The sequence below is a fragment of the Elephas maximus genome, chromosome 4, assembly GCF_024166365.1.
Source record: "Elephas maximus indicus isolate mEleMax1 chromosome 4, mEleMax1 primary haplotype, whole genome shotgun sequence".
NCBI lineage: Eukaryota > Metazoa > Chordata > Mammalia > Proboscidea > Elephantidae > Elephas > Elephas maximus.
The window spans coordinates 9,038,350-9,054,028 of NC_064822.1; the positions used below are offsets into that span (position 1 = coordinate 9,038,350).

A 15,679-nucleotide genomic window follows, 5' to 3' on the forward strand; every position below is an offset into this window, starting at 1 on the left:
CACTGTGCTGAATATTTATATAAAGCATCTTATTTCATGCTAACAACAACAATGTAAGACATATATTATTATTATTCTCATTTAGTAACTTGATTTTCTACCAGGGGGACAAAATTTTTTTGGAATCAAGTGAATAATATTTGGCAGCCAAATCACAGAAATGTGAACAAATTATGCCACTCTGGTATTTCAAAAACTTATCATTTTCAATCAATTTTAAAAGCTTATTTTACTTCTTCTAATTGCTTTTCTTTAAGAAATAAATTTCATTATTTGAAGCAAAAAAATGTGGGCAGAAGGATTTAATTATCATTTCTTATTGTCATTCTTAAAGGCTTTTCAGAATTATTAATGGAAATCTACTGCAGATGGAGGTTAAAAAGAAAAGACAATACATTAATCAGATGATCAAAGTTAACATCACCAGTAAAAAGTCATGATGATAAATGGAAAAACATACCATGCTCATGGATAGGTAGACTCAACATTGTGAAAATGACAATTTTACCCAAAGCAATTTACAAATACAATGCAATCCCGATATAAATACCAATAACATCCTTTAAAGAGATGGAAACCTTATCATTAACTTTATATGGAAAGGGAAGAAGCCCCAGACAAGTAAAGCACTATTAAGAAGAAGAATAAAGTAGGAGGACTTGCACTACCTGACCTCAGAACCTACTATACAGCTACATTGGCCAATGGAACAGAATTGAGAACCCAGATGTAAATCCATCCACCTATGGTCACCTGATCTTTGACAAGGGCCCAAAGTCCATCAAATGGGGAAAAGACAGTCTTTTTCACAAATGGTGCTAGAAAAACTGGATGTCCATCTGCCAAAAAATAAAACAGGGCCCATACCTCACACCATATATAAAAACTAATTTAAAATGAATGAAAGACCTAAATATAAAGCCAGAAACTATGAAGTTCATAGAAGAAAAAATAGGACCAACACTAGAGCCCTAAAACACAGCATTAACTGGATACAAGCCACAATCAACAACACACAAACTTTAGAAGATAATCTAGGTAACTGGGATCTTCTAAAAATTAAACACTTATGCTCATCAAAAGACTTCACCAAAAGAATAAAAAGAGAACCTACAGACTGGGAAAAAATTTTTGGCTATTACAAATCAGACAAAGGTCTAATCTCTAAAATCTACAAGAAAATCCAACACCTCTACAACAAAAAGACAAATAATCCAATTAAAAAATGGGCAAAGGAAATGAACAGACACTTCACCAAAGAAGACATTCAAGTGGCTAACAGATACACGAAGAAATGCTCATGATCTCTAGCCATCAGAGAAATGCAAATCAAAACCACAATGAAATACCATCTCACCCCGGCATTACTGGCACGAATCAATAAAACAGGAAATAACAAATGTTGAAGAGGCTGTGGGGAGATTGAAACTCTTATGCACCACTTGTGGGAATGCAAAATGATACAACCATTTTGGAAAATGATATAGCGCTTCCTTATAAAGCTAGAAATAGAAATACCATATGATCCAGCAATCCCACTCTTAGGAATATAGCCTAGAGAAATAAGAGTCATCACACAAATAGACACATGCATACCCATGTTCACTGAAGCATTGTTCACAATAGCAAAAAGATGGAAACAACCTAGACACCATCAACAGATGAATGGATTAAAAAAAAACTGTGGTACATTTACACAATGGAGTATTACACAACGATAAAGAACAACAACAATGAACCTGCAAAGCATCTAATAACATGGATGAACCTGGAGGGCATATGCTAAGTGAAAAAAGTCAATCACAAAAGGACAAATATTGTATGAGAATGCTACTGTAAAAATTCATGAAAAGGTTTACATATAAAAAGAAACAACCCTTGATGGTTACAAGGGAGGGGATGGGTGGGGATGGAAAAACACTAAATAGACTATAGGTTAGTGGTAACTTTGGTGAAGTGTAAGATAGTATACAATACTGGGGAAGGCAGAACAACTTGTAGAAGCCAAGGTCATGGAAGCTCCATAGATACACCCAAACTCCAAGGGACCGAACTGCTCGACTGAGGGCTGTGGGGATCATGGTCTCAGAGAACACCTAGCATAACACAGTTTATAAAGAAAATGTTCCACATTTCACTGTGGTGAGTAGCGTCTGGGATCTTAAAAGCGTGTGAGCAGCCATCTAGAATACTCCACGGGTCTCACCGTTTTGGGAGCAAGGAAGAATGAAGAAAACTAAAGATACAAGGGAAAGATTAGTCCAAAGAACTAATGGACAACATCTGCCATGGCCTCCACCAGATGGGAGTCCAATACAATGAGATGGTGCCAGGCTACCACCACTGACTGCTCTGACAGGGATCAGTATAGAGGGTACCAGACAGAGCTGAAGAAAAATGTACAAGAAAATTCTAACTCAAAAAGGAAGACCAGACTTGCTGGCCAGACAGAGACTAAAGAAACCCTGAGAGTATGGGCCCCAGACACGCTATCAACTCCATAATGAAGTCACTCCTGAGGTTCCACCTTCAGCCAAAGATTGGACTAACCATAGCCAAACCCACGACTCGATTCCGACTCATAGCGACCCTAAAGGACAGAGTAGAACTGCCCCATAGAGTTTCCAAGGAGCGCCTGGCAGATTCGAACTGCCGACCCTTTGGTTCGCAGCCATAGCACTTAACCACTACGCCACCAGGGTTTCCAAAGATTGGACAGGCCCATAAAATAAAACAAGACTAAAGGAGCATGCCAGCCCTGGCGCAAGGACTAGAAGGCAGGCAGGGACAAGAAAGCTGGTAATAGGGAACCTAAGGTTGAGAAGGGAGGGTGTTGACATGTTGTGGGGTTGTTAACCAATGTCATAAAACAGTATGTGTACTGTTTAAAGAGAAACTAGTTTGTTCTGTAAACCTTCATCTAAAGTACAATAAAATACATAAAAGTGGGAATAAACAGTGTAGGTATAGAAAGAGAAAAAGTTATCATCTACTCCCTGATATGATGTGATGAGAAGGGGACATTCACTCAGTGGTATTCTTCCCTCTAAAAAGTCCATAATTTCATTCTAATCATGAGATAACATTAGACAAACAAAAACTGAGGACATTCTACAACATGATTGACCACTACTCTTCAAAAATGCCAAGATCATGAAAAACAAGGGAAGAACGAAAAACTCTCACAGAGTCGAGGAGGCTAAGAAGACATGATGGCTAAATGTAATGTGGTATCCTGGATAGGATCCTGGAACAAAAAATGGATATCTGTGGAAAAGCTAGAGAAGGGCACGTAAAATCTGTAATTTAGTTAATACTCTATACCAATGTTCATAAACATACCATGGGTTGTAAGATGGTAAAATTAGGGAAAGCTGGATGCAGGGTATACAGGAATTCTGTAGTATCTTTGCCATTCTTGCCTAAATCTAAAATTACTTAAAATCAAGTTTGTTTTTTTAAAAAGAGAATACTGTGAACAACTACTTGCTAACAATTTTGAAAAAGTAATTTAGAACTTCAGAAATACAAATTTGGCTAGTATTATGACTATTGAAAAAACCACAGCAGTTAAAAAAAAACTTCTGACAAGAAAGAAAAAAACCTTCTTACAAATACTAGGCTAAGATAGTTTTACAGTGAGTTTTACTAAACATTCCCAATTTTATACACTCTTCTGTTCAAAAGAAAGGCAGTCCCTGAATCACGAAAGAGTTCCATTCCTAAGTCTGTCTTTAAATCAAATGTGTACACAATTCAGAACAGTTAGATATGGTTTGTATCTAACATCAGTTAGTCGAATGTTTGTCTTAGTATATAGTGTACCTTTCTGTGCATATAATATATTAAAGGAACACTTCTAGGAACACTTCCAAATACACTAAAACATCTTTAATAATACAGTAATAATAATGTTTTGATGTGTCAAAAAGTGGCATGTTTGTTATTATGAACCACTGTATGTAGCTCAAGTTTTTAATATAATAGGCTTTATTTACAGGGATTTGTTCATAACTACAGGTTGTATGTAAGTTGGACATTAGTAATCCGAGGACTGCCCATACCTATGAGTTATCCTATAATTATACGCCTGATGCCAAACCCAGACAAAGACATGAGAAAGAAAAAGTGCAGGCCCATTCCACTCACAGGTATAGATGCACACTTCCAAATCACGTATTAACAAATCAAATTAAAAAATGTATAAAAGCTGTAATTTTTTAATAGTTTTATCCTGGTTATACCAGGATGGTTTAGTATTAGAAAATCCATAAATGTAATTCACCACATTAACAGATGAACAGAGGGGAAAAAAAAAATATAATCACTCAACAGAAACAAAGTCATTTTACAAAATTCAACATCTAAATTGTTGCTAATTTCCTTATTCTGATAAAGATCTATTTAAAAACTATAAGCATCATCATCCTAAATGAGGAAATGTTACGTGTATAACCTTCAAAATCAGGATTGAGACAAAAATGCTCATTATCCATCCCTTCTTTTCAACATTGTTTTGGAGGTCCTAGCCAATGTAATACGACAAAACAAAAAAATTGACAACAAAAAAAACCCATCAACAACAAAAAAGCTATTAATATTTGCAGATTATGATAGTTTACATAGAAAACTAAAAAACATGCACACACAAATAGAGTACAACAAGTGGCTAAATGTAAGATTAATATACAAAACCCAGATGCATTTCTACACACTAGCAGAAAACAACTAGAAGAGGTAATTACATCGAGCATACTTGCATAGTATCGAGAATACCAAGCTCTAGAAATTAATCTAACAAAAAGCACACAGGACTTCTATAGACATAAAAATTAAAGGGCCAAAGAACATCAAGGATATTCCTGGCTTCTGGAGGGCAAACTTGACCTCCCAGATATCAAGACTTACTATTAAGCCACAGTAATAACAAGATACAAAGGCAGACAAACTTAACAAATGGAACAGAAAAGAGCCCTGAAACTGAATCCCACCTGTAGGAAACTTTGGTATCCAAGAGCAGTACTATGTCAGAACAGTACGGAAAATAGAGTTGAAAAAATTGGAGCTCTAAAGTTGCATGTATTTTCTTTCTGTATGTTTCTTAACTGCTGCCTTTGTTTACGATGTTCCCGTGCAAACACGGAAAGGATATTTAATCACAACTATCTTGCTCTTGAGTACAATACAAATAAAAACTCCTACAATTCTACAAACAGTAAGTGTGGAGATTTATTTCAGATTACAATTTCTCAAATGATTCTCTTAGGTATAGAGAATTTCACTAAATAAAGGCTAAAGCAGCAATTCTGACCCTAAAAGGCTAAAAATCTTCTACAGAGTATACAAAATTTTATGTATATAAACATACCAAGTATTTTTCTTTGGGGAACTCCACAGCTTCCATCATGTTCCTAAAGGAATATAAATATTCCCCCAAAAAGGATGAAAATCACTGTACTTGATTAAGCAAACAAATATTATGATTTAACCAAACTGTTATCAGTAGTACTTACGAGAAGTAGAAAGAAGTCTGAAGTAAAAGGAGAAAAGGGAGAAGACAGGAGCTTTCACATTTTAAGCACTATTTAAACTTCGTTAAAAACTTACTTTGAAATCATTACAGACCAAGACAGAGAGATTCCATCTACCCTGCACTCAGCTTCCCTCAATGGTAACATCTTACATAATACGGTACGGTACTGAAACCAGGAAACTGACACTGGCACAATCTACAGAGCTTATTCAGATTTTGCCAATTTTAACACGCAACCATTTATGCATGTTTGACTCTGATTCATAGAGACCCTATGGGACAAAGCAGAACTGCTGACCTCTTGGTCAGTAGCCAAGAGCTTAACCACTGTACCACCGGGGCACCTCTGTGTGTGTATAAAAATAAAAATTCAAAAAACCCACTGCCATCGAGTAAATTCCAAATCATAGCGACCCTACGCAACTTTATCACATGTCTAGATTCATGTCAGCACCATCATATCAAGATACAGAACTGTTCTATTGCCATAAAGGAACTCCCTCATACAACCCCCTTTATAGTTGTTCACCAACCACAAATCTGGTCTGTGTTTAAACTTTTAAGAACATACTCAATATTTGTGTAATTATTTTTAAAAATTCAAATAAAAAGAAAACATTCCAATAAAAGCTTTGCTGAATGAGTGAAGGGAATTTATTTAATGTAGACTTATATTTCAGAATTGCTGGATGTATAAACATCATCTGAGGAGCTTTGTAAAAGTAACCCAGAAACCCAGGGCCGTCGAAAATAGTGGCTCGTTAGGTTATTCTCCCTAGAGTATGATTCAATGGATGGAGGTGTGAGCCAGGTATCTATGCTTTCAAACCACCCCTCCAAATGTGTGTGTGTGTGTGTGTATAAAAACAGTGACAACTGTGAGAGCCGGAACTCGAGGGACTGCCTTGATTTTCTGGGTCTCGCAAGTTTTCTGCCTTTCACAGGTGTAGTTTTCCTTCTTCGACAGGCTTCCGACTTATACAAGCTCCAGCTTTCGCAGACTGTGCTGTATATGTGTGTGTGTGTGTATATACATATGCCAGAATTTTTATTAGAAAATACTTTCAACCCTTAATAGTGGTTCCTAAGGAACAGAACTGAAGGTACTGAGAGAAAAAAGAGAGGTCTTTAACTTTTTTATTTAACCTTCTGAAAATTTTTAATTTTTTACAACCAGCATTTATTACTTCTGTAACTTTTTGTAGGAAGATAACTCTTTGAAAATTCCCTGTGTAATGGTGATTTTCAGTGGCCAGATTTGAGAAGTCACCTGTACAAAGTAATCTTCTTTAGAGACTTATAGGGAATATCTAGGAACCCACGGATGAATATGGAAAAAGAAAGCTGACAGGAAATCAAACTTGAAACTCTGCTAGTTCTGAGAAAGTAAATCTCAGGGAGCTCTTTCCACAAAGAAGTTGTGGAAAATATTTCTAGCAGAAATGGCAATGAGGTGCAACTTGAGCAGACTATTTCTAAGAACAAATACATAGGTAACACCACAGACTTAGGGACCAGAATGACCTAAGTTCAATGCCCGGTTCTACCAATTTACTTGTTATATGACATAGGTAAGTGTTATCTTCTTAAGCCTCATTTTTCCTCTTCTTAAAATGAGTCTACAATAACATTCACCATCATATCCTTTACAGGAATTAGATGAGATTACTAATGGACAGTACCTTTCACAGTTGCTCACCCACAGTAATGGTAGTTACGTTATCTGGCCATATGAGCTCAAATAACAATGGGGAAGTAGGTGGAAAACCAACACAGTAGGAAGACCCAAACTGGAAATCTAATGGCATGGAATCTACTTCCTTAACATCAAGTTCAACAAATCATTTCTCCTTGTTGAAGTTCAATTTATTTTTAAATTAAACTTGCCCTACCTCCTTACAATCAAATAAGGAAGTATTTGTGGAAAGACCAGGATACTCAAAGCATTCTAAATGTACAATATACATGTTTTTAAGCTACAGGTATTGGAGCAAAGAGTAGCAGAAATATTCTGTTAATTAAAAAGACAGGAATAGTGGATTTAGAACTAGACAAGCCTAAATTAGAATCCGTAGACTTAAAAGGACAGTGAGTGGCTGGAGACAAACTAGCCCAGGTAGAACTCCACTATTTACATCTTCATTTGTAAAATGGTGATAGTATTAGTACCTACTTCCTAGAACTGGCAGGATTAAATAGGATAATGCATACCAAGCTTTTAGCACAGTCTTTGACATGTAGTTGCCAGGTCTAATTCTTATTAGTAAGTTTTGGTTTCCTTAGCTATAAAATGTACTATAATGCTAACCTAATAGACTTGACTTAATATATGAGTTATTAGTAAAATAAGTCAAACAATGCTTTAATGGAGGCTAATTATAAAATACAAGTTGGCCTAATATCTCTGATCAGATCTCAGATCTGAGATGTCTCTTCCAGAATTAATACCCTATAGTTGGTATCATTCTTCTCAAAGATTTTCTTTAATTTTTTTTTATCCAATTCATTTTCAACAGTCTAACAATGAGGCAAATAATATTAAAACAGGCATTTCATAAAAGTATTATTTAAAAAATTATAATAAGATTTTCATTATGCTTTTAATGTAAAACAGCTGAACTTTATGTCAAGAAAAAACAAGTTACTATTTTTACCAAAAAAAATTATACTAGAACCTACGAATCATTTTAGGGGTGTTCTAGTAATCACAGTCAGCAGAAAGAAGGGGAAGGAAAAAGAAGTAATTCCAACCTACTGTCTTTTATCCCCATATCACTTTCTTTGGAAATTGAATCATTAAAAGAGTGAGCGACAATTTTTTAAAACTGAATTACTAATTGCTACCATCTACTTTCTATATGGGATTCACGTTAAATAAAAAAATATCTTCTCACCCTCTTTTGTGACTTTTTTCTAACATCATCCTTCTTACTGCGATGCACTGACAAAATACTCTTTGCTTAAAAACTCCAACCAGTAGCCAGGCTGTTTGATTTCTAAATCATATCAAACAGCAAAACAGAATCGAGCCAGGAAAACAAACTTAATTACTCACTTTTTGATTTCTCGGAGCAACATGCGGATGAGGACGGTCTGAAGTGGTTCGACCATCAACTTTCTCCACATGTCCAACGCTAGCTGCCAGGAAAAATAAAGGTCAACGAGGCTGAATTACTAAGTATTTGTTTTCAACGTTTATTCGCAACATTTTAAAAAGTAAAAATACCCATCAAAAGAAGCATTTATAATTAGTATTTCAAAACTTAAATGAAAACTGAATGTACATTAAGGAAATACATGTTTAAAATGATAATGACCAGTATATCAGACTTACACAAAGAAAGTTTTACGACAATTAAAAATCTTAGAGAAATCACTGATCTTTATAAAATCTTAATTTATTGATTGCTAAATGCTTGGCATTAAGGAGGGGCTACAGACGTTTAAGGCAGGTGTTATCCACCGAGGCCATGATAGAAACAAATGAATTATATTAAATAAAATAATATGATTTCGCTGTTGGCTGACTTTAATTAAGAAACACACAAAAATAAGAAGCTAAGCCAGTTTAAGAATAATAAAACATTCACGTATTCACCACCCAGTCTAAGAAATACGACTTCACTAATACCTTTGCCCCAAATGTCCCCGTCCTTTCTCCTCACTATCCTAAACCTTTGTGCTAAACCATCCCATGTTTATAGTTTTACTAACTTTGTACGTACCCCCTTATGGTATGTTTGAAGTTGACAACTACTGGCCAAGATAACAAAATCATACTGTATATATTCTTCAAAATTTAACTTTGTTATTGAAATCCATCAAAATTGAAAAGTAAACCCCAGTTCAATCATCAGCACTGCCGCACAGTACACTCCCGTAGGAACGCACCACGGCTTACTTTTCCTTTCTGTTGCTGATGAACGTGTGTTTGCCATTCCAGTTTGTCTGTTTTTTTGCTACGAGAGCAATGCTGCTGTTCCCGTATGCATCCTCTGGGGCACATCAGGGTGAGACTCCCTGACACATACCTAGGAGTGGAGACCCTGGGCTAGAGGATTAGGCAAATGAATAGCTTGGCTTCAGATGGTTTCCTAGAGGGATTTTATCAATTTATGCTCCCACAGACACTTGATTTGAGTCCCCTTAGTCCTTAACAACAACAGGTATTAACAGGCTTCAGTAAACTTTTGCTCACCTGGTGGATGTAAAACGGTATTTCATTGCAGTTGAGCATCATTTTATGTTTACTGTCTGGATAGATTTTTTTCTGTGAAATGTCTATTCATCTCCTTTGCCCATTGTTTCATTAATATTTGGCTTGCTCTTAATGAAACCTAGACTATATATATATATATAAATACACACATACACTCACACACGCAGTGGCCAGTTTTATGTATTGTGACTTGACTCTTCACTTTCTCTATGATGTTTTTTAGTACAAAATGTATTATTCATTTTAATGTACTCATATTTATCAATTTACTCCTTTACTGTCTGATCTTTTTATGTCTTCTAGGAAATCTTTCCCTTACCCTAAGGTCACAAGGATATGTGTGCTCCTATGTTGCCTTAAAGTTGTCCAAGTTTTGTTTATCACACTTAAGTCTATAAACCCCAATAGACTTTATTTTTTTGTCATATCTGTTACAAATTATTCAGGTCAGAAACTGATTGCCCCTGTTACCAACTTAGCTGTACCCACAGATCTGTTTCTGGCCTCTCTATTCTGTTTCCTTGGAGTAACTTTATTCTGATCCATCGGTAATTCCATTTCAAATACGTAAAAGCATTTGTCTTCCCACAAGGAGCAGAGAGCAAACTGGTAAATAAAGCCTTGCTGAAAGGCAAGCTAGCAGGACCTATCACAGCTTAGAATGTGCTAACCTTTGACCCAGAAACTCCACTTCCAGTTACCTATTCTATGAAAATACCTGCTCATGTACAAAGGGACAGACACATAAAGGTAACTCCGTGAGTGTAAGCCTTTTGTCTAACTTGTTCACTGCTGTATTCTATGAAACTATCTGCTCATGTACAAAGGGACAGACACATAAAGGTAACTCCGTGAGTGTAAGCCTTTTGTCTAACTTGTTCACTGCTGTATTCTATGAAACTATCTGCTCGTGTACAAAGGGACAGACACATAAAGGTAACTCCGTGAGTGTAAGCCTTTTGTCTAACTTGTTCACTGCTGTATTCTATGAAATTATCTGCTCGTGAACAAAGGGACAGACACATAAAGGTAACTCTGTGAGTGTAAGCCTTTTGTCTAACTTGTTCACTGCTGTATTCTATGAAAATACCTGCTCGTGTACAAAGGGACAGACACATAAATGCAACTCCGTGAGTGTAAGCCTTTTCTCTAACTTGTTCACTGCTGTATTCTATGAAACTATCTGCTCGTGAACAAAGGGACAGACACATAAAGGTAACTCCGTGAGTGTAAGCCTTTTGTCTAACTTGTTCACTGCTGTATTCTATGAAACTATCTGCTCGTGTACAAAGGGACAGACACATAAAGGTAACTCTGTGAGTGTAAGCCTTTTGTCTAACTTGTTCACTGCTGTATTCTATGAAACTATCTGCTCGTGTACAAAGGGACAGACACATAAAGGTAACTCTGTGAGTGTAAGCCTTTTGTCTAACTTGTTCACTGCTGTATTCTATGAAAATACCTGCTCGTGTACAAAGGGACAGACACATAAAGGTAACTCCGTGAGTGTAAGCCTTTTGTCTAACTTGTTCACTGCTGTATTCTATGAAACTATCTGCTCGTGTACAAAGGGACAGACACATAAATGCAACTCCGTGAGTGTAAGCCTTTTGTCTAACTTGTTCACTGCTGTATTCTATGAAACTATCTGCTCGTGTACAAAGGGACAGACACATAAAGGTAACTCTGTGAGTGTAAGCCTTTTGTCTAACTTGTTCACTGCTGTATTCTATGAAAATACCTGCTCGTGTACAAAGGGACAGACACATAAAGGTAACTCCGTGAGTGTAAGCCTTTTGTCTAACTTGTTCACTGCTGTATTCTATGAAACTATCTGCTCGTGTACAAAGGGACAGACACATAAAGGTAACTCCGTGAGTGTAAGCCTTTTGTCTAACTTGTTCACTGCTGTATTCTATGAAACTATCTGCTCGTGTACAAAGGGACAGACACATAAAGGTAACTCTGTGAGTGTAAGCCTTTTGTCTAACTTGTTCATTGCTGTATTCTATGAAACTATCTGCTCATGTACAAAGCGACAGACACATAAAGGTAACTCCGTGAGTGTAAGCCTTTTGTCTAACTTGTTCACTGCTGTATTCTATGAAACTATCTGCTCGTGTACAAAGCGACAGACACATAAAGGTAACTCCGTGAGTGTAAGCCTTTTGTCTAACTTGTTCACTGCTGTATTCTATGAAACTATCTGCTCGTGTACAAAGGGACAGACACATAAATGCAACTCCGTGAGTGTAAGCCTTTTGTCTAACTTGTTCACTGCTGTATTCTATGAAACTATCTGCTCGTGTACAAAGGGACAGACACATAAATGCAACTCCGTGAGTGTAAGCCTTTTGTCTAACTTGTTCACTGCTGTATTCTATGAAAATACCTGCTCGTGTACAAAGGGACAGACACATAAAGGTAACTCCGTGAGTGTAAGCCTTTTGTCTAACTTGTTCACTGCTGTATTCTATGAAAATACCTGCTCGTGTACAAAGGGACAGACACATAAAGGTAACTCCGTGAGTGTAAGCCTTTTGTCTACCTTGTTCGCTGCTGTATCCCCAGCATATAGAGAAGCGCCTAGACACAGAGGAGCTCAATAAATATTTAATGAATGAACGAATGAACAATGATGTTCACTGCCGCGTTGTTCTTAACAACGAAAAACTAGTAACTAAGGAGAACGGTTTAATAAATTGTTCTATATTGCTACCATAGAATATTAAGCTCTGAAAAACAAACTTACATGAAAGTAACTACATTAGCTATTTAAAAAAAAATACAAGCTGCAGGATGTATGTATTATATGATACCATTAATGTTTAAAACATAAAATCAAAACATTTATGTGGGTATGTATAAACATTTGTATGCAAATGCCTACCTAAAGCTCATAAATTATGCAAACCAAATTGTTTACAGTGATTTCATCTGGGAAGAGGAGTGGGCTTGGTGATGTTGGTAATAAGGGAGGATTTTAAGTAAAATATTCAATTATAATCCTATTAATTAGAAGCAACCATTGCTAAGATTTTGGTATTTCCTTCTGATTTTTTTCTCTGTATCCTGTTTAACCCCAACAGTTCTTCTATTCCAAGTAAACACATAATGCCCAAATATTTTCATGAGCCAATTTTCCCCCTTTGTTACAGACTTTCATGAGCTATTTTTCCTACTGATAAAATTCTGATTGTTCTTATTAAATTCTGATTGTTCATCACACTTACTAAATACTTCAATAGTATTTACAGAAATATTTTTAAGTTTTTTCCTAAATTTACTGTTTTCTTGATACAGATTAGTAGACATGGGATTACTTGGTCAACAAGTATTGAGCATTTTAAAGTCTTTCCCTGAAAGACACTGACAGACTTCTTTCTAAAACGGCTATGCTAACTTAAGTATCTACTAACGTTGCATCCTAACTGTTCATTTCTTTCAGTAAACCTCATCACAATTTCGTTTCTTTACTTATTTGACATCTGATCCCTTTACCTGAATTTATAAGGTTCTTAAGGACAGGGACCTTCTTTCTGTTCACCACTGTTTCCCAATGCCTGGCTACTCAATAAATAGGTAAAGGAACTTAGACAAGAGTACTTCCTTCGCAATCAGCATACGCAATAAAGATCACAAATTTTCCATATCTGGATTTGAATTGCACCTCAAATAATTCAACAAGTTACTTGAACTGCACACCTCAGTATTTTATTCTGAATTTCTTTTATTACTTTTTCAGCTATAATAAATGTTATACCAACAAATTTGTGTTCTCTCACTTCTAAGCTGTCTTTTAAGTCCCTGTCCTTTGCGCTTTTTAACTACAAGAGTCTCAACATTTTCTACATAATTTGTATAAGCTTTTTACACAGTACTCTGCCGTTCATCTCTCGTAAATTTAATGATTAAAACCCTCATCATCATCTTTTCTGTTCCTCCATCGGAAATTCTTAGGAAATAATTACAGTATTTTATATACCTAATATTAGTACTCATGTACTTGACATTTTTAGGATACTAAACTCAATGTCCTTAAAAAACAAAGTCACTAGGTCAAATAACCAGCCTGTGTTTACCAGTCATTAAAGAGTTTCCTACCTCTCCTATCTCCATGAGTGGTTCATTCATATCTACACCACCATAGCCATACTGAAGGTCAGCTTCTGTCAATTTATTCTTTTTAATAAACTGGGTATTGAGATACCTGAAAAACAAATATAATATCATTGTACACTAAGTCAAAATCAGGAGGAAAGCAGATTACTTGGCATTTTAGAATAATTTTAGGGTTATAAATAAACTACAGTAAATAGTCTAATAACTCCAGAATAAAATAATTATATAGAAATAAATAATAAAAAACATAAAAATTAACAGCCTACACTCTCAGCAATACCCAAAGAAACCTCTGGGTTAAAAAACAAACAAAAAAAAAGAAAAAGAAAATAACTACTAATCAAGCCTTAATTTAAAAAACAATGGTTTTGTTTAAAAATTTCCTAATACAGCCCAATAGCTCTTATCCAAGGGTCGGAACTGCCACAATCTAATTTGCTAATTTCCAGTCTCTTCTTGGTAAATCAAGATAAAGTCTACTTTAACAGAAACCTCACCAAAGAAAATATAGAGATAGCAAATAAGCATATGATAAAAAGCTCAGCATCACATGTCATTAAACCCGTTGCTGTCAATTCCAGCTCATAGTGACCCTACAGGACAAAGCAGAACTGCCCCATAGGGTTTCCAAGGAGCAGATGGTGGAATGAAACTGATGACCTTTTGATTAGCAGCCGAGCTCTTTAACCACTGTGCCACCAGTGCTGCATGTCATTAAAAGGATGCGAACTAAAACACAGTGAGATACATACCACTGTTGTTCTTGGGTGCCATCAAGTCGATTTCAACTCATAGCAACCCCATGTAACAGGGCAGAACTGCTCCATAGTGTTTTCTGGGCTGTAGTCTTTATGAAAGCAGATCGCTAAGTCTTCCTCCCACAGAGCATCGGTGTGGGTTTGAACTGGCAACCTTTCAGTTCACAGATAACATTACACACCTATTATAATGGCTAAAATCCAAAACACTGACACCAAATGCTGGCCAGGATATAGAGCAACAGAAATGCTTTTTAGTTGCTGGTGGGAATGCAAAGTCATGCAACCACTTTGGAAGACAATCTGACAGCTTCTTACAAAGTTAAGCATAGTTTTACCATGTGATCCAGCAACTGCAGTCCTAGATACTGATCGAGTGAGCTGAAAACTTGTTGTGTTGTTGGGTGCCTTCAAGTCATTTCTAACTCATGGCAACCCCATGAACAACAGAATGAAACACTGCCCCCAGTTCTTTGCCACCCTCATAATCATTGCTATCCTTGAGCCCACTGCTGCAGCCACCGTGTCAATCCATCTTGTTGAGAGTCGTCTTCTTTTTAGCTGACCCTCCACTTTACCAAGGATGATGTCTTTCTATAGAGACTGGTCCCTCCTGATAACATGTCCAAAGTACATGAGACGAAGTCTTGCCATACTTGCTTCAAATGGGCATTCTGTAGCTCTACGACAGATTTGTTCTTTGTTCTGGCAGTCCATGCCAATCAAGATTCTTTGCCTACACCATAATTCAAAGGCGTCAATTCTTCTTCAGTCTTCCTTACTCACCCCAGCTTTTCCATGTATAGGAAGCAACTGAAAATACTATGGCTTGGGTCAGGCACACCCTAGTCTTCAAAGTGACATCCTTGCTTTTCAACACTTTAAAGAGGTCTTTTGCAGCAGATTTGCCCAATGCAATATACTGTTTCTTTTTTTTTTCCATTTATTTTTATTGTGCTTTAAGTGAAAGTTTATAGTTCAAGTCAGTTTCTCATACAAAATCTTATATACACATTGTTATGTGACCCTAGTTGCTCTCCCTACAGT

At 36.3% G+C, this 15,679-nt stretch overlaps 2 protein-coding genes across 22 annotated transcripts in view; both read right to left on the bottom strand.

The window, feature by feature from the left end:
- CUL2 (cullin 2) overlaps positions 1-15,679 on the bottom strand; it is a 131,610-nt gene that overhangs the window by 60,592 nt on the left and 55,339 nt on the right. For both annotated transcript variants that reach the window (XM_049885023.1, XM_049885022.1), the window contains exons 5-6: positions 13,857-13,962; positions 8,589-8,671 (exon numbers count right to left, since the gene is read on the bottom strand). In XM_049885023.1, coding sequence (XP_049740980.1) covers positions 8,589-8,671; positions 13,857-13,962 — 189 coding nt within the window. The remainder of the gene's footprint in view (positions 1-8,588; positions 8,672-13,856; positions 13,963-15,679) is intronic.
- Positions 8,688-12,474, bottom strand: LOC126076512 (uncharacterized). 20 transcript variants are annotated; one of them, XM_049885045.1, is made up of 4 exons: positions 11,805-12,474; positions 11,494-11,711; positions 10,782-11,028; positions 8,688-10,688 (listed from the first exon to the last, which is right to left on the bottom strand). In XM_049885045.1, exons 1-4 carry the CDS (start codon positions 12,263-12,265, stop codon positions 10,568-10,570), a joined length of 1,047 nt encoding a protein of 348 aa, XP_049741002.1. In that variant the 5' UTR covers positions 12,266-12,474; the 3' UTR covers positions 8,688-10,567. The 20 variants fall into 20 exon arrangements, with proteins under 20 accessions (XP_049741002.1, XP_049741001.1, XP_049740999.1 ...); XM_049885044.1 differs by having other exon boundaries at positions 10,782-11,121; XM_049885042.1 differs by having other exon boundaries at positions 10,782-11,711; positions 11,805-11,865; positions 12,238-12,469.

What these genes read in the sequence shown, in the direction of transcription:
- LOC126076512 (XM_049885025.1), bottom strand. Translation starts at nt 12,265, where the DNA reads ATGTGTCTGTCCCTTTGTACACGAGCAGGTATTTTCATAGAATACAGC. An exon ending in GCTTACACTCACGGAGTTAC is followed by an intron (nt 11,712 to 11,804) that starts CTTTATGTGTCT and finishes TCACAGAGTTAC; the next exon opens with CTTTATGTGTCTGTCCCTTT. An exon ending in GCTTACACTCACAGAGTTAC is followed by an intron (nt 10,689 to 10,781) that starts CTTTATGTGTCT and finishes TCACGGAGTTAC; the next exon opens with CTTTATGTGTCTGTCCCTTT.